Source organism: Myxine glutinosa, chromosome 10, assembly GCF_964187855.1.
Source record: "Myxine glutinosa chromosome 10, kmMyxGlut1.1, whole genome shotgun sequence".
NCBI classification, from domain to species: domain Eukaryota; kingdom Metazoa; phylum Chordata; class Myxini; order Myxiniformes; family Myxinidae; genus Myxine; species Myxine glutinosa.
Window position 1 is genome coordinate 21,141,424 of NC_136270.1, and position 22,285 is coordinate 21,163,708.

Below are 22,285 nucleotides of genomic sequence, written 5' to 3' on the forward strand. Positions count from 1 at the left end.
GGGGGTAACAGCAGCAATTTTGAGGGATGGTGGGACGAATCTGGGTGGGACGATGGTGGGATGGTGAGATCCGGGTTATTATCTTATCCGGGACTTTGTGAGTTATTATCTTATCCAATTTGATCACGTATCCAGCTAAATCAGGGGTTCCCAACCTGTGGGTCACGACCCCCCATGGGGTCACGGAGGGTGAGCTGGGGAGGGGGGGTCGAGAAGCCTTGGGAGAACTTGGTAGCCTTGGGAGAAGGGAACATTACCAAAACTTTCATTTCACTGATACCTAGAACACACAACATAATGTTGTGCCGGTGGAGTTGGCTATATTTTTCGCTCGCTCTTTTCGATGTGTTGCCGATATGAGATGAACATAGTCTATTTCCGGGTTTTTGTATTTACAGATCTGAAGCAATGGCTAAAAGGCGCAAATACTCGGAAGACTACCTCGACATTGGCTTCACCAAAGTACTCGCCAACAACGGCGTCGAGAAACCACAATGCGTCTTGTGCCATGTTGTCCTGAGTGCGGTCAATGAAACCTTCGAAACTCAAGCGTCACCTAGAGACGAAGCATCCGGAACACGCAGAGAAGGATTTGGAGTTCTTCAAACGTCATGATTCTTCTCAAACGTCAAAAGCTCGATGCTAGTGGGTCTTTTCAGCAACATAGTGCAGCAGCAGTGGAGGCCTCATATGAAGTTGTGTTGGAAATTGCCAAACACAAAAAGCCTCACACCATTGGAGGGAAACTTATCAAACGCTGCATGTTGAAGATGGTGAAGCTCGTTCTCGGGGAAGCCAGCGCGAAGAAGATGCAGCAAGTATCTTTGTCGAATAATACTGTTGCAGTTTTGAGAACCCTCACTTGTGTAAATAAATTCAACATCATTAAAGGTTAAAGGTAGCACCCCTAGTTAGTCCACAAGCAACACGTAGGCCACTATAGGATTCCAGTTATTTCATTAGTATGTGTTTTAGATAAGGCCGTGTTTCCAATAGTTGAATCTGCGTTGTGTCAATCAAATAAGAAGTAGGCCCCATTCCATTCAGTTTGCAACCTCCCTCTCCAAGCGACGCCATTACACGCCCTCCAGTCTGCCTCATGGCCCCTCCCAATTTGTTAAGCGCCTTTGTTAGCAGCGTTCGCAGCCTCGCTGGGCTTCCATCCAAACGCCGCCATAAGCCACGCGGTGAGGCCCGAGAAAGGGGGCAGAACGCCAAGAAGAAGGTGTGGCCACGTCATCCAGCCGTCAAAGGCGGAGCCGGTAAGCCCTCACCAGCCAACCAGGGCCGAAGGGACATCGCCGACAGGCGTGGTTTTGGGCTCGCGGAGCGTTTTGCTGGTGGAGATATATAAGCGAGCGCAAAGCCCTTTCACAGGAGTCGGAGGCGCGCTTGTTGGAGAGAATTAATTGGGAGAGCGCTATTGAAAGAGGACTCCCAGCGGCAGCGTGCAGTACAAAGGGACTGGTTGGAGGCGCGCGCATTGTAAGAGGACTCACTCGCTGGCGCTGTTAAGAGAACTGCTTACGGGACTTGTTGGAGGCACGCGCGTTGTAAGAAGACTTACGCGGAGAAGGATTGGTGCGCAGAACTCGGACTTGGTCGGGAGAGTGCGCTGATCAAAGAACTTGCCAGCGAGCGCATTGCATTGGCTTGAAAGAGAGATACGGCAGCGCTTGTTAAGGACTCGCTGGGAAACGCGCGTTGCATTGGACAATTGGGAGAGCGCACCTTTATCAAAGGAGGACTTTGGAGAGAGGGCGTTTGGCACAAGTGTGCACATATTACGTACGCAGAACACCAGCTTCCCCCCGCTATATAAAACTGTCCAGTCGCGCTCAACTACACGCGGAGCTGCCTGCCGGGTTTCGCCGCTGGACCGGAGCCTGGACCCCATCGCCGGACCCTCTACCTGTTCCATCAACCATCTACAATCCCCGTGTGAGTGTGTATGTTTGTCCTGGGTATTAAGTAAGACTGCCATAAGACTGCCCTGTGTTCTGCTTCTTCCTCTTCCTATCTTGTATATTTATTTTGTTTCCTCTTCTCCTTCTTGTACAAATTGTAAATAAATTACTTGTTCTTCCTGGTTTTCCTTTTATCCGATCGCATCCGTCTTTTCTCTCATTGGGTAAACGTGGCACGATTAGGAACCGCTCAGAATCCGGTTTAGTCCCTGTTAACGGCCCGAATCGCGGCTGACTTCGCTCGGCGTGTCCACTAACGCCGTGGTTCGGGCGGGAGTTATTTCCCTGCTTCGCGGTCGGTGTTCGTAATTAGGTATTTGGGACTAAATTGACAAATAACCCTACCTAATACCGACCAGAAGGAGCGTTATAACCCCCAGGACTCGGGTCGGCCAGATAACAAGACAAGGGGATTAACCCCCCCTTGATAAGGGGAGAGCCGACGACCAAGATCCGCAACAATACTCTTCAGAGGCGTATTTCTCATATGTCTATGGATGTGAAAGAGCAGGTTTGGGATGAAATCAAAGATTCTCCGTTGTTCTCCTTTCAACTCGACGAATCAACGGATGCGAGTTCATGTTCTCAGTTGCTCGTCTTCGTGAGGTACATTCATTTAGACATCAAAGAAGAATTCCTCTTCTATAGTGCACTTGAAACCACTACAAAAGCTGTTGACGTCATGGAAAAGGTCTCTACCTTTCTTCACTACCAGCATGCTGGCCTTACGTGTTCTTCTTCCATTTGCCTCCACTTACCTCTGCGAGGCCGGATTTTCTACCCTCGTCCACATCAAAAAGAAGACCAGGAACAGATTGGATGTCGAGGATGACATGAGATTGGCTCTTACAAACACCCTGCCACGAATTCCAAGACTCGCTGCTCAAATGCAACCCCAACCATCCCACTAGCTAGGTTGGAGAGATGATGATATGTTAGTGATGACGATCATGGATTGTGTGACGATGGATGGCAGTGAGAAAAAATGATGAGCTTGGTTTGACTAACTAACGAAAATTACCCGAATTTTATAATGTGCAAGGAATATTGCAGTAAAATTTGTAAAAATTGATGAATTAATGATTGTTTTCTCTTTCTTCCCTTTTCCTTCTCAGAAAAATTTGTAAAACTGAAACGGCTGGTGGTGGGGGGGGGGGGGGGGTCGCGTGTGTTTCGGAGTTTTGAGAAAAGGGTCGCAAGTACAAAAAGGTTGGGAACCACTTAGCTAAACGGTAAACGTATCCAGCTTGATCACCACATTTACACTGACAGTATCGTATACATAAGAGACAGCCACACTCACCTCTGAGCTGTGAAGCATGGTCACAAATAAATGATTTGTCAGTACGTTATCCTGATGAGCCCATAATAAGGGCATAAGCTCGATCGGCCACTCTAATTCCATGTATTTGTGACCAAAAATCTCCATCTTCAAAGACCTGAGGAGCACACGGATGCTATCCTAGTTTGAAAGTGATGTGTTGGCAAAATTTACACATACGACATCAGCGTCATGTCGCGTTCAGGGTCAGAGTTTATCCTCTTGTTTAATACAAAGTACAGGGTGTCTCAAAATAGATGGAACCCATTAACATGATAATTTATTATTCAGACAAGAAACTCCAAAAAAGATTACATTTCCTGGAAGCTGATATGATAACAATAAAAAAACTGAAGATTTGAGGTCTCTAGCTCAAAGGATACATTTATTAGAGCACATGTTCCAAATGACCGCCTTTGCGCCTTAGACACACTTGAAGCCGACGAGCGAAGTTGTCAATCACCCTGACACACTCTTCCTTCCTGATGGCACGAATCTTCTGGGTGATGGCCACTTTCAGTTCAGAAATGGATTGAGGACGATTCTCATACACGTGGTCCTTCAAGAACCCCCAGAGATAAAAATCTGGGGGGTTCAGATCGGGTGAATGCGGAGACCACTCGGGTTCGCGGCACCTGCTGATCAGCCGATCAGGGAATCGGTGGTCCAGCCACTCCACCGTGACTGCATCAGCCACTGCATCAGTTGCCCCATCTTGTTGGAACCATTGCACATCTCGATTCACGCCACCACATCTCCCAAGTCCCCTCCAGAACTTGTTGAGCACCACAATGTAACGCTCCTTTGTGACAGTGACTGCCTCCTCGTCTGCGTCTTCAAACCAAAACGGTCCGATTATGCCATGTTTTGAGATGGCCACCCAGGCCGTGCATTTCACAGAGTGCAAGGGCCTCTGAAGCACCTCGTCTGGGGCTTGTGTGCCCCAGAACACATTGTTCTTGCTATTGACATGCCCACAGAGCAAGAAGTGTGCTTCGTCGCTGAACCAAACATCATCAAGAAAGTCAGGATTCTCTTCGATCTTGTTCTCGAACCACCGGCACATCACTACACGTTTTGCCATGTCAGCTGGTGTGAGTTTATGCTTCATCTGGATCTTATATGGGTACAGCTGAAGATCCTTGATCAAGATTCTTTGCACTGACGCACGTGAAAGACCCAGCTCTTGGCTACGTCTTCGGATGGACTTTTTCGGGCTCCTTCCGACAGAATGTCTCACTGCATTCACATTGTCAGGAGATCTTGCAGTCAGCTTCCTGCCAGAACTGGGTGTTTCTGCCTTCTTGTTGAGGTTGTTTACTGATCCAGTGGCTTGAAATTTGTGTGCCCAACGATAAATTTGGTTTTTCTGGGGATAGTTGTTGAAGTTGAACTTCCTGCGAAATTTTGCTTGCACCGTTTTGAATGATTTCGTCTCCAAATAAGTAGTGACGCAAAATATTTTTTCCTCCTTCGTCCAAGGCATTTTGATTGATAATTATTAGTTGTTATGGTCTCCTCTCTTCAAATCTGAAAAAAAAGAACAAGAACATTAATATTGGCAGAATTATTAGCAGTGACATGGGTTCCATGTATTTTGAGACACCCTGTACAATTCATACATATAAAACCTGTTTTTATTTTCCTGTCACTGCAATTGTCTCAGACACATGCACCGAGAAGTCTCCACTTTGTTAAACTTTTCAGGTTCAACACGCAGAATCCTGTCATCTCAGAAACTAGGTTTGTGCTTGGATGGGAGACGTACACATCGAAGGATGAGTGATGTTTGCTTGGCGGCGGAAGACGCAGAGTCATACACAGACCGGTACAGCAGAGACAGAGTCAGACCCAGACCAGCGCGGCAGAGACAGACAGACTGGCATGGCTGAGAGACACACAGACACAGACAGACCGGCATGGCAGAGATAGTGAGTGAGTGAGTGTGTGTGTGTGTGTTTATGTGTGTTTATGTTCATGTGTGTATGTATGTTCATGTGTGTATGTCTTTATGTGTGTATGTGTGTATGCGTGTGTCTTTATGTGTGTGTGTGTGTGTGTGTGTGTGTATTTATGTGTGTGTGTGTGTGTGTGTGTGTGTGTGTGTTTATGTGTATGTGTGTGTGTGTGTGTGTGTGTGTGTGTCTTTATGTGTGCATCTGTATGTGTGTGTGTGTCTTTATGTGTGTATGTGTGTTTATGTGTATATGTGTTCAAGTGTGTATGTGTCTTTATGTGTGTATGTGTGTGTGTCTTTATGTGTGTATGTGTGTGTGTCTTTATGTGTGTACGTGTGTGTGTGTCTTTATGTGTGTACGTGTGTGTGTGTGTGTGTGTGTTTATGTGTGTTTATGTTCATGTGTGTATGTATGTTCATGTGTGTATGTCTTTATGTGTGTATGTGTGTATATGTATGTGTGTGTGTGTGTGTGTGTGTGTGTTTATGTGTATATTTATGTGTGTGTGTGTGTGTGTGTGTTTATGTGTATATGTGTGTGTATGTATGTGTGTTTATGTGTGTGTGTGTGTGTGTGTGTCTTTATGTGTGTGTGTATTTATGTGTGCTGGTGTATGTGTGTGTCTTTATGTGTATATGTGTGTGTGTGTGTGTGTGTCTTTATGTGTGCATGTGTATGTGTGTGTGTGTCTTTATGTGTGTATGTGTGTTTGTGTATGTGTCTTTATGTGTGTATGTGTTTGTGTGTCTTTATGGTGTGAATGTGTTTGTGTGTCTTTATGTGTGTATGTGTTTGTGTGTCTTTATGTGTGTATGTGTTTGTGTGTCTTTATGTGTGTGTCGTGAAAATCAAGCACAGACACGACTTGACCTTTGGGTAGGTTTAATATCATTTAGATCTGAAGTAACATCCTGTAAAATACATTCATGCAACAGACATTAGAATCAGAGTGTTACATGGGCAATGTCCGATATCAATAGGTAAAACAAAGCAAGCGCAGCATATTGGGGCGTACGTACCATTCAAACTACAGGACTATGTCACAGTAAGTGCCGCTGGAGTGTCCGTGCGCCCCGGTTGTCCCGGGTCTTATAGACGCCCCTTTTAGTGGGATAAGCGAGCACTCCCTGGGTTCGCCTTCAGTATAATTTCACTACATTCTCCCCGCCGTTAGAACTATACTGCCGCCCGGCAGGTGGCAAGCAAGCGTCAGCAATAAACGGATGGGTCACGTCAATCCACGTCAGTCGGTCCACCCGTAGCGGTCGGGGCGGCGAACTACCCTGCCAGTTCGTGTTCGGAAACTACCAGGTACGGCGTCCCCAAGCCCGGAGTCCCCCGCGTCGGAATAGTCGCCGGAGGTGGGTGTCGGAGGGGGCAACCCAGCGCCTTCTGGCAAGGGAGTGGGTGACGACAGAAGTGACGGTAGTAGTTCCATAGAGGAAGCTTCGGTAGAGTCCATAGACTCGTAGATGGGTTCGTCGATATCCCTGTCGTCGTCCCCACATGGGGCGAGATGGCGTACGGAGACAGTAGACTCGCGGCCGTCCGCCGTTAACACGCGAGCATGCTCGGGATTAGCCTGGAGGACCCGCACCTTATCAACCAGGGGGTCGTACTTGCTAGCGCGAACCGCTCGTTTGAGATAGGCGGGCCCCGGCTCAGCGAGCCAGCTGGGTAAAGATTGGATACTACCCGAGCTCCTAGGGTGGTGGAACAGTCTTTCGTGAGGAGTCTGGTTGGTGGCGGTACATAGGAGAGCCCGGATCGAGTTTAGAGCTGCAGGTAGCGACCACGCCCATTTATCGAGGCCTCGGCCGAGGGTCCGGAGGCTTAGCATGACGGCCCTCCATATAATCCCATTAAAGCGTTCGATCTGCCCATTCGCTTGGGGCCGGTACGGGGTGGTGTAGCTCGAAGCGACATTATTCTGGAGCAAGTAGCCCCTCACCTCCTGAGACAGGAACACCGCTCCCCGATCGGTATGCACGTAGGCCGGATACCCAAACATAGAAAACAAATTCTGCAGGCACCGGATAACCGTGGCAGCCGACATATCCCCGCACGTATAAGCAAAGGGGAATCGTGAATACTCATCAACGATAGTGAGCAGATAACAAGAGTTACTCGACAACGGCAGCGGCCCTTTGAAGTCCATCGCCAAGCGCTCCCACGGTCTAGTAGCCCTAACCAGCGTCCCCATAGGAGGGTTGTAAAAACGCGGTTTGAGCTCCGCACAGATAGTGCAATCACGGCAGATCCGGCGGATGTCCTCAATCGAGTACGGCAGATTACCACTGCGCACAAAATGCACGAAACGCGCCACCCCGGGATGACACATAGTGCCATGCAAGACACGCAGTCCCTCCAAAGTTACAACCCCCACGCAAGTGGCCGGCCGCGATAAGGCGTCGGCGACCAGGTTATCCTTCCCCCAGGCGGTATTTGATGGTGTAGCAGAAGTCGGCGAGTTTGATACGCCAACGGGTGATTTTCTCATTCTTAATGCGCTGAGCATGTAAGGTGTCGTACATAAATGCAACGCTTTGTTGGTCCGTGACGATTTGGAAACACCGCCCAAGCAGGTACGGCCGCCATCGCCGAATTGATTCGACGATCGCGTACGCTTCCTTTTCGACAGACGAATGCCTCCGCTCAGCGGAGGTGAGAGTCCGCGAAAAGAAAGCCACAGGGCGTCCCCCTTGGGAGAGAGTCGCCGCTATCGCATGATCCGAGGCATCACTTTCCAAAACGAAAGAGGCACTCTCGTCAATCGTCGCTACAGCGGCGCCAGCGATGTCGGCTTTAAGGCCCTCGAAGGCCGCCATGGTGGCCGGGCCCATGGGGAACGTGTCGCAGGCCACGAGGGGGCGGAGCTTCGCGGAGAAATTTTGCACCCACTTTGAATAGTGGGCGAACAGCCCAAGAGCGCGTTTCAGCGAAGCCCGATCGCTAGGCGGAGCCATATCGAGCAAAGGTCGCAGACGCTCCTTATCCGGAGAGACAGAGCCATGGGTCACGGTGTACCCCAAAAGATCTACCGTGCGTAGAGAGTAACGACACTTAGCCGCATTCATGGTTAGGCGATATTTCCGCGCGACCTCGAGGAAGCGCTTCAGATTAGCGTCGTGATGCTCCTGGTCATACCCACAAACAGTAAGATTATCCAGATAGACAAAGACATCGGTCAAGTTCTCCTTCGCAACGAGGTCATCCATAGCCCTCTGAAAACAAGCGACCCCGTTAGTTACCCCAAAAGGGAGTCGAGTGAACTGGTACAACCGCTGACCCGATTCAAAGGCTGTAAAGACGCGATCAGCCCTAGAGATGGGGACCTGATGATACGCACTACGCAGATCGAGAGTGCTAAAAACGGAATACAGGGCCACCTGGCGTACCAGGGCATCCATCCCCGGTAAGGGGTAGGCATCCAGCTGTGTAAAACGATTAATCGTCTGTGAGTAGTCGATTACCATGCGCCGGCGGTGGGCCTCACTTCGCACCACTAAGACTTGAGCCCGCCACGGTGACCTACTGGGTTCTATAATACCGTCCTTTAAGAGCTGGGCCGTTTCTTCCGCAATGAATTGCGCGTCTGCGCGAGAGTAGCGCCACGATTTGACGGCTACAGGGGTACAATCAGTGGTCAGGTTGGGGAACAGCGAGAGAGGCTCCACGTCCATCTGAGCGAGGGCGCACACAGCAAGCGTGTCCGGCCCACCGAAGTCTATTTCCAAACGTCCATGTCGCTTAAGGAAATGAAGTCCTAACAGAACGTCGGCACATAAAGCAGGTAATACCATGAGATACACGTCCGGGAACGTGCGTCCCTTTATCACAAGTTTCAATCGACATGCCCCTTTTGTGCTCAACCAAAGTCCTTGGGAGGCCATGAAGATCCGTCGTGTTGTCCCGAGAACCGGCCACCCATGTTGATGCACTAGTCGTTGATCGATAAAACTATCCGTAGACCCCGTGTCAATCAAAGCTTGCGCAAAAACGCCCGCGACCTTGAGCGGAATGATGGCCTGCGCAAGGCCGGCAGACCCGGCAGGTATTGTACCGGCCGGGCGGGAAGATCGCGTCTCGCGGGTGGATCCCACTCCGGCTGCAATCTTCCGGGCATCGTCGGCAGGTTGGGCCTCAGCAGGAGCATATAAATCGTAATACCCACTGTCAGAGGACGTTCCCACGCCGGCTGCAGTTTGCCGGTCATTCGGGCAGCCCATGGAGGATCCTCGTGACAAGCGCATAGTTGGCTCATCTGCAGTTTCATTTGCCGGAGTGAGTGTGTGTAAGTCGTAAGAGCCGCCGCCAGATGGCGCTCGAGTCACGTGAGAAGGATCACTGCCATCTGCAGTTTCACATGCCAGAGTGAGTGCATGTAATTTGTAAGAGCCGCCGTCAGATGGCGCTCGAGTCACGTGCTGCGTTTGCCGCACATCGAGAGGAGTTTCCAAAGCAGGAGCATGTCGCTTGTTTGAAGAAGGCGGTCGAACGCCAGTCAAGGTCGGTCACTCCGCGGCCGGTCGCGTTCGCGCCATTTGTTTCGGCGGCCCGGTGTATCTCACCAAGGTCGTGCGTGCAGCCAGAGGCCCGCGAGAAGGAGGTCGGCTCATCAAAGCCGAGTGAGGCGCCCCGTCCGGTGCTCGATCCGTTGGCTCAGCGATAAGCCCATTCAAGGTCGCGCGGGTGCGCGTGCCCCGTGCGGCCTTCCTGCAGACCTTTGCAAAATGGCCCTGGGTGGAGCACAGGTGGCATATGGCCTCCCGAGCCGGGCATTCAGATCGAGGGTGCTGCCGATTCCCACAAAAATAACACTTCGCATACCGGTCAGGCCGTGGCCGGGCAGCGGCTGCAGCAGTTAGGGCCGGAAGCGGAGTCCGCTTCAGGAGCACCCAGAGTCTCGGCCGTGGTGGTCGGGTCCTCCCCCATATCCTCGGCGGTAACCCTCTCTGGTCGCGCGAGTTGAGAAGTCCCCGCCACGACTCGTGGGTGATCATAAGCGGTGGATTGTTCACGGGCATCTGTAAAGACGCGTGCCAGCCATAGTGCCTCCGTAAATGTCAGCTCCGCGACCTCCAAGAGTCGGAGCCTCAAGACTCCAGAATTAATTCCGGAGACGAATGAATCTCGGAGCAAGTCGTCCTGCACTTGCTCGTGGGTCCGTACCTCCTGCACGCAGTCCGCCAATAGGTAGCTAAGCTCCTGCGCGTAGCGATCGATCGATTCCGACGGTTGTTGTCGCCGCTGGGAGAGTTGATGCCGGCCGTGCACGGCGCTCCATGTCTTTACGTAAAGTCGCTTTAGTTCAGCCAGAGCCGTAGCGTACGTCTCAAATCGAGCAATGCTCCGGAAAACGGTGTGATGGACCTTCGACTGTAACACGGACAGCTTCATCGCAGCGGTGGGCTCTGTTTCGTGAGTGGCAAAGTAATTCTCCAGCGTTTTGAGCCAGTGGGTGAACTCCGATCCCGACCCCTCAGCGTGAGCGTCGGCGCCGAGAATCGGTACCATGATCATCTTGTGTTCAGTCATTTCGGCGATCTAAATGATATTAAATGTCGTGAAAATCAAGCACAGACACGACTTGACCTTTGGGTAGGTTTAATATCATTTAGATCTGAAGTAACATCCTGTAAAATACATTCATGCAACAGACATTAGAATCAGAGTGTTACATGGGCAATGTCCGATATCAATAGGTAAAACAAAGCAAGCGCAGCATATTGGGGCGTACGTACCATTCAAACTACAGGACTATGTCACAGTAAGTGCCGCTGGAGTGTCCGTGCGCCCCGGTTGTCCCGGGTCTTATAGACGCCCCTTTTAGTGGGATAAGCGAGCACTCCCTGGGTTCGCCTTCAGTATAATTTCACTACAGTGTGTATGTGTCTTTATGTGTGCATGTGTATGTATGTGTGTTTTTGTGTATATGTGTGTGTATGTGTGTCTACGTGTGTATCTTTATGTGTGTGTGTGTGTGTGTCTTTATGTGTGTATTTATGTGTGTATGTATGTGTGTGTATGTATGTGTGTGTATGTGTGTATGTGTGTCTGTGTGTGTGTGTCTTTATGTGTGTGTCTTTGTGTGTGTAAGTGTGTCTTTGTGTGTGTATGTGTGTGTGTGTGTGTGTGTATGTGTGTCTATGTCTATGTCTGTGTGTCTGTGTGTGCATGTGTGTGCATGTGTATGTGTTTGTGTTTATGTGTATATGTGCGTGTATGTGTGTCTTTATGTGTGTGTGTGTATATGTGTGGTAAAATGGGCGTATCTTTTACTAATCAAGGTATAATGTATGTATTTAATTTTCATTCATTTTAGGGGAACTCAAATGGTCCGTGTCATATTAAAACTTGATGTGATAGTCGATCTGGTGATGACGTCACGGCTGACATTTTTGCAAAGCTCCAGCACCTCAAAATTTGTCACTACAGCACTGGAGCTTACACGATCGAGCAGTGTCTGTTGGTAAGTGAGTGAGAGTCCATAAACACTTCAGTCATTATCACTTGAACGAAACACAATTTTCATGAAACTTGGACATAAACCTCATATCTGATTCCTTATGAAGGTGTATTGATCGCATCAAAATCTGCGCTCATTTGAGGAGTCAAGTCTACGGGGGGATTGGGGAGGGGATGCGGCAAGGTGAAGGAGGGTTTGAAAATAGGTATTTGCTCTCTTCTCCAAAACTCCACACACAATTTAAACGAAACTTGACTACAAGTTGTGTTGTAGTACATCTACATTGACTACAAGTTGAACAAATTTGGTACATCACAGGTGATGAAGGTTGTAGTACAACCTTCATCACCTGTGATGTACCAAATTTGTTCACGGCATATAAAAAAAAATCTGGGTCTAAAAGGGTCAGCGAGGGGTTTGAGTGACTGCTGCTCCTGATCCAGGTGAGCTTCAGGACCCACAGTCCTATTTTTTGCTTTTGCCTTGATCTGGAGTACTGAAAAGAGATACCTGCCTCGACAATGAGCAGACCAGGTAGATTCTAATATATTGTTACAGACACGACTTTGATGTTAAGGTGGGCCGAGCGGAATGGCCGTCGTGTCCGCACAAATTACCCGATTGTACTCGAACGTTGACGGAGCCGCGCTACGCTGGATCAATAAGGAAAAAGAAGACACACGGCTGGATTATAATGACAGACACCAATGTTTCGATTCTCAATTATATTCGTACGGAAAAGGTTAGATTACAGGGGCTAGAGGTAAAGCACAGAAAAGATGGGCACTTAGACACAGGCTTATCTTAACCCCGGACAGACGACAGGTAAACGGGACAACGGCTGACTCACACGGGGATTGATGGCAAGGAAAGGCAAGTAGCGATGGCTCAAGGTGCACTCTTGGCTCAAGGCAGGGTACAGTCCGGTCCAAAGATGCGGGGAGGTCACAGCGCTCGGGGGTAACGTTCTTTCTCAGGCGGGGCGCATCTCTCTCAGCGCTCGCAGGTCCTTCTTTTTCTTCAGCTGGGGGCGCATCTGACGTCACATCCGGCGCGGGGCCGCGTATATCCGGCGGGGAGTGACACGCCCTCGGCTCGTTAGCTCCGCCTCGTGGAATCGGCACGTTGCTTCTCATTGGGTGCGTGCGGGGGGGTTACCGGCTCCGCCCTTGACGAGGAGCTGACAAGGAGCCCCTTTGTGGTAACCCCGTGGAGCGCATGGTCTGGAGCGCGTTGTCTGGAGCGCATTGTCGATGGCGGCTAACCGAGCCGGTGGGAGGACGCACACTCCCCCCCCGCGCAGCGCCGTGCCCCTCTGTTGTTGTAGACGGGGGAAGAAGATGGGAGGAGGTATGGGAAAGGTCCTAAACTCACTACTGGTGCCATATAATCACATTCTGGTGCAACGAAGAGTCATAATTAATGGAAACGAGGCCTTAACTGACATAGACTAAGAATAACTAGCAAGATGTCCGAAAGTTGTCTACGTGTGGTGCGGTGGACCTGGGCACGACATTTAATGGGGGAATAAGAGGAAGGTCGGCTCTACTGATTGTTGTTTACAGACAATGGGACTAGGGAATGGGGGATTGGGGATAGTTGGGGAGTATTGGGGAAAATAGGGGAATATTTACAAGCGGATATGGAGGCCAAATTCCATATTCGCAACATTGCACCCTTCTCTACCCTCGGGGCGTCCCGACCCGATAAATTTTTACCTACTTTAGTGTGGCACGCAATGTAGTTCCCTCTACTATTAACTCCACCCTGAGTGCGACAGTTTTACAGATATTCACAAATGAGTAAATATGTCCCCCTGCGACGTTGCACCCTTCTCCTCACAGAAACACACCCACAGGATAACCGAATCCGGAAAGAATCCTCAAACTAAACATACAGCCGGTAGGGAGCACTATTTACACGACTACGCTGCTATTTACACTACGATCCAGGACCTGTTTTTGGAGGAACACATGCAGATGTTATGCATAGAGAGAGCGCGCTTGCCAGCATCGATACACCAACCCACGAGTGCTCTGTGGCCGACGGCCTTTAATAACGTGCAGAGCACCCTTTCCCAGCATCAAAAGCACCACCCCACCACACAGTCAGCACCATCCGGTGCAGTCACCATTGTTCATGGGAATAAAAATAAATTTGACAACCCCTAACCCTGCAGGTGTCTCTTGCTCTTCGTGTGGCCTTCAGTGGTGTTAACTATTAGTGGTTCACCTGTATGGCATAGGTGCCACGTTGACCCATAGGTCCATCAACGGGTGGTGCTTGGCCGCAAACGAACTGCGGTCCATTGTGGGTGGCCACAAACATTGCGGTCCATATGGTGTATCGATCCAGGCAGCCAACAGCGAAAGTGCAGGCCCACAACTGCGTAGCCAGCACCTCTCTCTCCTCTCTCTCTACCCCAAAGCCAGATCCTCGGAGGCGGGAGACAAAAGAAGCAGACAAGTGAGTAAGGTGGTAAGGGCGCAAAAGTGCACGCAATATAAGGTAATGCACACTGGGGGCACATGGGAACCAGGTGAGACAGGTACGTTCCTATCGTACGCCCCCCCCACCAGGTAACCTACATGGCCCCTCCCTTACCCCTTACTGTATCCACACAACACAACACCACTCATAAACATCTACTTTACAAATCAACAAACATCCCTACTGTCTTCCCCGTTCCTCCCATATACCAAATTCGTCTTCTCTCCCTCCTAACCAATCAAATTTGCCATTTTCAACTGAACATCAAAATTTGCCATCACCAATTCATCATCAGTCCCTCCTAGGGAGGGAGAGATGGAATCACCCCAATGTCTCATCCACGTCGTGATGCGTCTCACAAATCCTCACAACAATTCTTACTTCCTGCAACACAAAACAAAGAAAACACAGGTGTGGAGTCATCATCATCACCACAGGCAAGTGGCTGCGTATGGTGCGACAGGTTCATTAATCCTAACTATTTCCTAAATGACTTTAACAACTTTACACTACCAGGGGTCTTTCTCCGGCCAAACCATTGGCCCTCTTACACTATGGGTTCTAAAAACCAATTCCCATTGGCCAAACTGTGGTGCTCTTCAATTTGGGGTCTCACTCCCCCGATTCATCTCCCGGTGCCCTCGCACAATTTCTGGGCTGCGGCGTGTACCTCTCCCAGTGGGTCTACCCACCTGCACACCTCCACCACTGCAGTTGCCTCCGAGCTTACCTGCTCCTTACCCTAACCTAACTACCTGGGGAAGGCCCTCTGGCGCTCTCCCCACTCGGTGCCCTCTCTGGCACTGGGCTACCCGGGTCCATCCTCCGGATCCTCGGGCCCCATCCACAACTCTACCGGCTCCCAGAGCCCACCTGCGGCCTCACCTGGCCGACATCCTCACAGTGGTGGAGTGCCCAACCAACTACACACACTAACAGGCTACACGCCCAGCCATTTCCACAACACTAATGCACCCATCCATGTACCATTCTTTCACCCGCACCACAAATGCCAATATCCAACCACAATTTACCTGTACCCTCTACCTAACACTTACACTACCCGCCCCGGGTATCCGTGATGGGGGTCCACTCTTCCCCCATTCACACCTTCACACCATGCACACCACTCCGTACCACTTACTCCAACTCTCTCCACACACCTGTATTTGCACACCTGTGCTCTCACACCTGGTGCCACCTGCACCCTTCTCTCCCCAAGCGCATTCGCGCTGATCCACACACTCACTACTCACACACTGCTCCACACACCTGTCCAGTTGCACACCTGTGCAATCACACCTGTTCCATCCTCACACACACACGGCATCATCTCATCTAACTACTCCCTTCTGAAACTTGCGCTTCCCAGTCGTCCCTTTAAACTATTGCGCTCCCACGTCATTATCATCCACACTAATCTACCTGCGTCCCCCACTACAGGTATCAGTCACTAACTAAACTTAACGTTACCTAATGTCAATCCTCGCTAGATCCCTACACACCATATCCTAACCCACCCGGGCTAGTTTTCACTGCCATACACCCCATAAGCTATTGCTCCTTTGCCCCCCACTATGGGAAGGGTGGCAGGGATGCCATCCCACCACATCGGGGGTCTCTCACTACCAATTTTGCACATCAAATTTCAACAAATTAAAAATTTGGCCAATCACTACCCATCATCTGCCAATCACTACTGCCAATCCTTTGCCAATCATCAAATTTTGTTTTTCTCTAATTTTGGGTCCAAAACACTAACCTCATCACCCAGTCTACTCACTACTGCCTCTCGGTGCGCCAATTCCTGTCCAAAGCCCGGCTTCGTAAAGCCAAGCAATGGATGCTGGTTGTTTTGTGCCAGCGGCTGGATGCGTCCCGCATTCGGGGCAGGGACGGAGGCTTACCCGGGCCGAGATCCCATGCACCACCTCGGCGTGAAGCCATCCAATGTCCCGATCTCGACCTGCCGGCACGTCTCCACAAAACGTGGTCGCCATGACGACCCTTCCTATCCAGCTGCCCGCTCCACCTAGTGGAGCCTGGACGCGGCCGTTCAAAGCGAGGCCCAGCGTGGATCGCGCACGGCGGTCCTTTCGAACCCGCCGTGGCTCGGATCTCCGCTGGTTCTCGCGGCACGCGAAGCCCGGCACGCACCGAGGGCCCGATTCGGCTAAAAGTCGACCTAACCTTTAACCCGGTTATCGTCGACGCTTCACCTGCAGGCTTACATGCATACGCTACCCCTTTCGTGCTCATACATGCAGCCGTTCCCATTCTCCTCGTACCTTTCCTTACACACCTCGGTACACTCATTCCGCTCACCGACTTGGTCACACACCTGACCACCGAACACCTTGGCACACATTCGTCGCTCGCACACCTCACTAATACACCTCTTCGCGCCCCTGTCTCGGTCACCTCCTTTGTGACAATCACAGGTGTGCTCTCACCCGCACACCCAACCACGTGTCTCACTACCAATTCCAGCGTGCATTCCCACTCACGCTCTACCATTCCAGGTGTGCATCCTTCTATTCCAGGTGTACATCCTCGCTCACCTGCCACAACCAACTCACGCTCCGTTTCACTCTCACTACTCTCACCTCCACTCTCGGTCGCGCACTCACCCTTCCTCTCGACAGCGCACTCTTTCCTCATGCACCCGTCCGTTACACACCTTTCTCGCGCACACTCTCCCGTTACACCCTCTGTAACACTCACCACAGGTGTGCATTCTTCCTTGCCTTTGACAGCGCACTCTTTCCCCATGCACCTGTCCGTCACACACCTTCCTCGCACACACTCTCCCGTCACACCCTCTGTAACACTCACCACAGGTGGACACTCTTCCTTACTTCTGACAGCGCACTCTTTCCTCATGCACCTCAGAGTCGGACTTTCTTGCACACCTCCTTTTTCGCACACCAGACCTGTCGCACACTTCACCAACGGCCTCTCACGAACACCCGGGTCTATCTCGACCCCCAAGCTTCTTAAATCCCCTGGCGCATCATACGCACGACCATATTGGTCACCACTTACACCGGGTCCTCTTCCTCTTCGCTTCTCCTCCATCACCTGCGAATCCCTCATCCGGTTAATGAGCACATCATCACGATCCAAACACAGACTTTGGACCAATTCTTTTATCTCCTCTTTTATCTCTTTCTTATCCCCTCTCCGTCGCTTCTTAATTTCGCTCATCCCTTCTTCCACTTCTTCTAATTTGTGCTTCACCTCTTTTATTCCCCGGTACGTCTCCTCAAGCTCGTCCTCCAAGGCTACCTTGACCGTTTCCATGTGCGTCCTCACCTGCCGATCCTTCGTCTCCATTACCTCTATCACCTCGTCCAACCTCGTTGTCAGTCCCTCACGTACCATCTGACATTCCCTCTTCGTCGCTATCAAGTCGTCTTTTAGTTCTTTCTGTGTCACTTTTAACCCTCCTAATACCGCAGTGTTCCTTTGAACCTGCTCCGTTAGTCCTTTTTGTCCCTCCGTCAGCTGTTCCACCTCCTGCGTCAGGTCCTCTATGCCCCCTTGTAACTTTACAGTCCCCTTTCTCACCTCCTTCTCCATGTGCTCCTTACAGTGCCTCACCTCCTCGCGCACTCCTCCGACCTCCTCACTCACTCCTCTTCTGATCTCCTCTCCCATCACTTGCATCTCCTGCCCAGATGCCACCCTCATCTGCTCCATTTCCTCCCTGTGAGCATCCAGTTTGGTTTCTACCCCCATTCTGACCCCCTCTATCTGCTGCCCCATTTGGTTAACTTCCCTTTCCGCTTGGTCCCTCATGTCCCTCAATTTGCCTTCCATACTGTTTTCTAACCCCTCTAACCCATTTTTCACTCCCTCTATCTGATTCTCCTGGGCAGCCATTCTATTTTCTACCCCCATTAACCCATTTTTCACTTCTTTTATCCCGTTGTCTAACCCCTCACCGGTACCCCTCGCTTCGTCCCTCATTACCCCCAATTGCTCACTCTGAGCCCTCGCTTCGTCCCTCATTACCCCCATTTGCTCACTCTGAGCCTCCATCCGGTTCCCCATTACCCCCAATTGGTTACTCTGCAGTTTGAGGGACGCCTGCATTTGCGCCATAAATTGCTCCATGAGGACCTGCATCTGGGCCATCCCTCCCACTTGTGCAGCGGGTGCGGCCGCCGTAGCTATGTGCGAGGCGCCATTTCGCGCGTCTGCTACCCCCGCTGTTTCGCTCTCCTCACGTGTCTCAATTTGGTCCTGGACCGACCCTGCTTCACTCTCCCCTACCGGACCCCAGCCGTCTTGATCCGCCATAGCGCGACTTTCAAAATTCGAGTTTCGTAACACAAATCCAAATTTTGCTGTTATAATTTCGTCGAGCGCAGTAACCGCGGGACCGCGCTCCGGATCGATTTTGTCGAGCGCAGTACGCGCTCCGAATCGATTTTCCCTCCCAAAATTTGGGCCTAACTAATTTAGTCCCGGGTCCGAATCTCACTCCTCGACACCAATTGTTACAGACACGACTTTGATGTTAAGGTGGGCCGAGCGGAATGGCCGTCGTGTCCGCACAAATTACCCGATTGTACTCGAACGTTGACGGAGCCGCGCTACGCTGGATCAATAAGGAAAAAGAAGACACACGGCTGGATTATAATGACAGACACCAATGTTTCGATTCTCAATTATATTCGTACGGAAAAGGTTAGATTACAGGGGCTAGAGGTAAAGCACAGAAAAGATGGGCACTTAGACACAGGCTTATCTTAACCCCGGACAGACGACAGGTAAACGGGACAACGGCTGACTCACACGGGGATTGATGGCAAGGAAAGGCAAGTAGCGATGGCTCAAGGTGCACTCTTGGCTCAAGGCAGGGTACAGTCCGGTCCAAAGATGCGGGGAGGTCACAGCGCTCGGGGGTAACGTTCTTTCTCAGGCGGGGCGCATCTCTCTCAGCGCTCGCAGGTCCTTCTTTCTCTTCAGCTGGGGGCGCATCTGACGTCACATCCGGCGCGGGGCCGCGTATATCCGGCGGGGAGTGACACGCCCTCGGCTCGTTAGCTCCGCCTCGTGGAATCGGCACGTTGCTTCTCATTGGGTGCGTGCGGGGGGGTTACCGGCTCCGCCCTTGACGAGGAGCTGACAAGGAGCCCCTTTGTGGTAACCCCGTGGAGCGCATGGTCTGGAGCGCGTTGTCTGGAGCGCATTGTCGATGGCGGCTAACCGAGCCGGTGGGAGGACGCACACTCCCCCCCGCGCAGCGCCGTGCCCCTCTGTTGTTGTAGACGGGGGAAGAAGATGGGAGGAGGTATGGGAAAGGTCCTAAACTCACTACTGGTGCCATATAATCACATTCTGGTGCAACGAAGAGTCATAATTAATGGAAACGAGGCCTTAACTGACATAGACTAAGAATAACTAGCAAGATGTCCGAAAGTTGTCTACGTGTGGTGCGGTGGACCTGGGCACGACATTTAATGGGGGAATAAGGGGAAGGTCGGCTCTACTGATTGTTGTTTACAGACAATGGGACTAGGGAATGGGGGATTGGGGATAGTTGGGGAGTATTGGGGAAAATAGGGGAATATTTACAAGCGGATATGGAGGCCAAATTCCATATTCGCAACAATATAACATGAAGCCTAAACGACTTTTTAGAGAATATTCTCCAACATTAGTTTTGGATGTAGCAGCTGGTACGAAAAAAAGTGTCGGTCCCAACGCTACAGATCCCTCACCCATCATCTACAAGCTTTATAACACCTCCTCATTTACTGATTTAGAGGTGACATTGGGTCTACAAGTTGATTACAAAAACTTTCTGCCTGGTTTGTATTTAAAAGGAAGAATGAGGTTTAACCATCGATGTACGAAGTTTAGTGATGACGTGTATATAAAACAATGCAGTGAATAAAACAACACGAGTGAAAAACACCTCATTAAATGAACAATCAAATACCTCAACATACATTTAATAAAAACTCGTTTAACTTATCTTCATTCCCGTCATCAACGAACAGATAATTATTTTATCTTTACATAAAAGTTTTACATCTTTCTCAGTGTTAATAATAAAATGAAGCTCTCCGGACAAACCTCTTCAGATGAGATGCGATCCGATCCGATCACATGAACCGAACCTTTGTCTCTGTTACAGCACGAGGTTCACAAGAAGATCACCCGGAAGTTCTTAATCGTTATTGACTACTTCCTGTTTACGGCACACTATTCTTCTTCCTCTTTGTAAGAAGATTGTTTGTGACGACAGCAATTTGTATGCCGCCGACACATTACAGTGCAAAAATAAAAGTGAACATCAGGATTCCTCTTCCTCTTTTGCGTTAAATGGCGTTTTCAGATCCACGAGACTCTATGTATGCCACTCGACTCGGCTTAGCACCGTCTAAAGCAAATAATTACGGGAGACTTTATATTGTTTAACCCGTTTATTTTTATAAATTGTAAAACGGATTTGCAGTCTTTTGCTTTGTCGGCTCAGTGTATCTGGCACACCTGACCAGAATCTAGAATCTAGATTATCCCTGTTGTATCTAAACAAGGATGTATCAATTGAATGCAGATTTATTAGCAACAACGATGAACAATCAATCTGCAAGACAAAGAAAGCGATGGTAGATATTAGAATAAGATAATAGATACAGAATATGCAAATAACAATGCGCAGTATTACACAAGATGAGAACGCAATAGAGAACAGCACCATACAAGAGTTGTCTATCTCCCTTTCCCAAAAACGTTCAATTGTGACACAGAATAGAACGAAACTGGAGACCGAGAAAAAGGATCACATGAGTTTATAATTGATATTCTACTGAATTGAATCGGGCTGGTGGTTTGATAATTCGCTTCGGGCGGCCCGTCACCACCCGATCAATCGTTGGAGTCCTCTGAGGGCAGTTCGTAATTTCCTGGTCCATTGTGGGAGTCTCCGGTGGGTGGTTCACTATCGCCCTGTCCGACGCCGGAGTCCCCTCCAGCTGGTCCATCATCACCCGAACCGTCAAGGGGGCAGAAATAGGCAGTGACCGTGGAGGTGTGGCGGTGGTCTGCACATGTGGTTGGTTAGCGACTCTCGCGGGTGGTGTCATCGCGGTGGTGGAGCGGAGTGTCTGTGAAGGTAAGCCCGGCGCAATGACATGTTGGGGTTCACCCTTCTGGGGAGTGGTAACAGGATTGAGACAGACTCTTGGAGCGGCGATGGGTTGGGTACCAGACATTAAGTATTTCGGTACGATTGGCATAACACTTGGCATAACGGTTGGCAGCATGCCACTTTTGCCAGTCGTAGTGGGAGTTGTCATGCTGAAAGGCGTAAAACGTCGCAGGAACTTACGATTCCGGAGAGTGATTCTTCCGGAGCCATCCACCTTGACAACGTATTGATCGAATTGTTTTACCTCAATCACGGTTCCGGTCCGGTCCCATTTTCGTGGTTCCAGGCCGGTCTGGTTCTGGATCCGGACATGGTCCCCGACGGCCAGTGGAGGTAGTTTTGTCGTGTGTTCAGAGAGTCTTTCGATCTCCCTGGCATGCCGAATGCGCAAAGCTTCCTCACGATTGTTGCGTGTTTCCCGCCAGGTGTCCGATGGCAAGTATCTGCCTGGGATGATGGGTATGAAGTCCTTGACTGGCCTCTTGAAGATGATCATGGCTGGAGACAACCTAGTGTCCTGATCCGGTGCATTCCGGTACTGGAGTATTGCACGTTGGAACCGATCAGTGTCTAGTTCACCATTGGAACCAGTGTTATCGGTGATCAATCTTTTCGATGTTTTGACTGCGATCTCGGCACGACAGTTGCTGTGTGGGAAGGCAGTGGATGACAACCGATGGTTAACGCCCCACCGACGCAAGAAGTCTTGGGTGTCATGTGCCGTGAATTCTGGCCCACAGTCAGATGCCAATTCGTCGGGGATACCATAAGTGGCGAAGTTCGACCGCAGACATTTCACTAGGCCTTGTGCCCCGCCAGTTGTTAGCTGAATGATTGGCCAATTAGAGTAACGATCAACGGTGACCAAATAACTCCGACCCTTGTGATGAAAGTAATCTGAACAAACGTACT

The 22,285-nt window shown here is 50.3% G+C and overlaps 1 protein-coding gene across 6 annotated transcripts in view; it reads right to left on the reverse strand.

The window, feature by feature from the left end:
• The window catches only part of LOC137434380 (uncharacterized), a 40,825-nt gene extending 20,407 nt beyond the window's left edge, over positions 1–20,418 (reverse strand). The window contains exons 1-3 of one of the 6 annotated variants that reach the window (XM_078785418.1): positions 20,296–20,405; positions 19,009–19,472; positions 3,271–3,406 (exon numbers count right to left, since the gene is read on the reverse strand). In XM_078785418.1, coding sequence (XP_078641544.1) covers positions 3,271–3,396 — 126 coding nt within the window. In that variant the 5' untranslated portion in view covers positions 3,397–3,406; positions 19,009–19,472; positions 20,296–20,405. Of the gene's footprint in view, positions 1–3,270; positions 3,407–19,008; positions 19,473–20,295 lie in introns of all 6 variants that reach the window. The other 5 variants (XM_078785419.1, XM_078785417.1, XM_078785422.1 and 2 more) reach the window with 5 other exon arrangements.
• Positions 20,419–22,285: the final 1,867 nt, after the last annotated feature.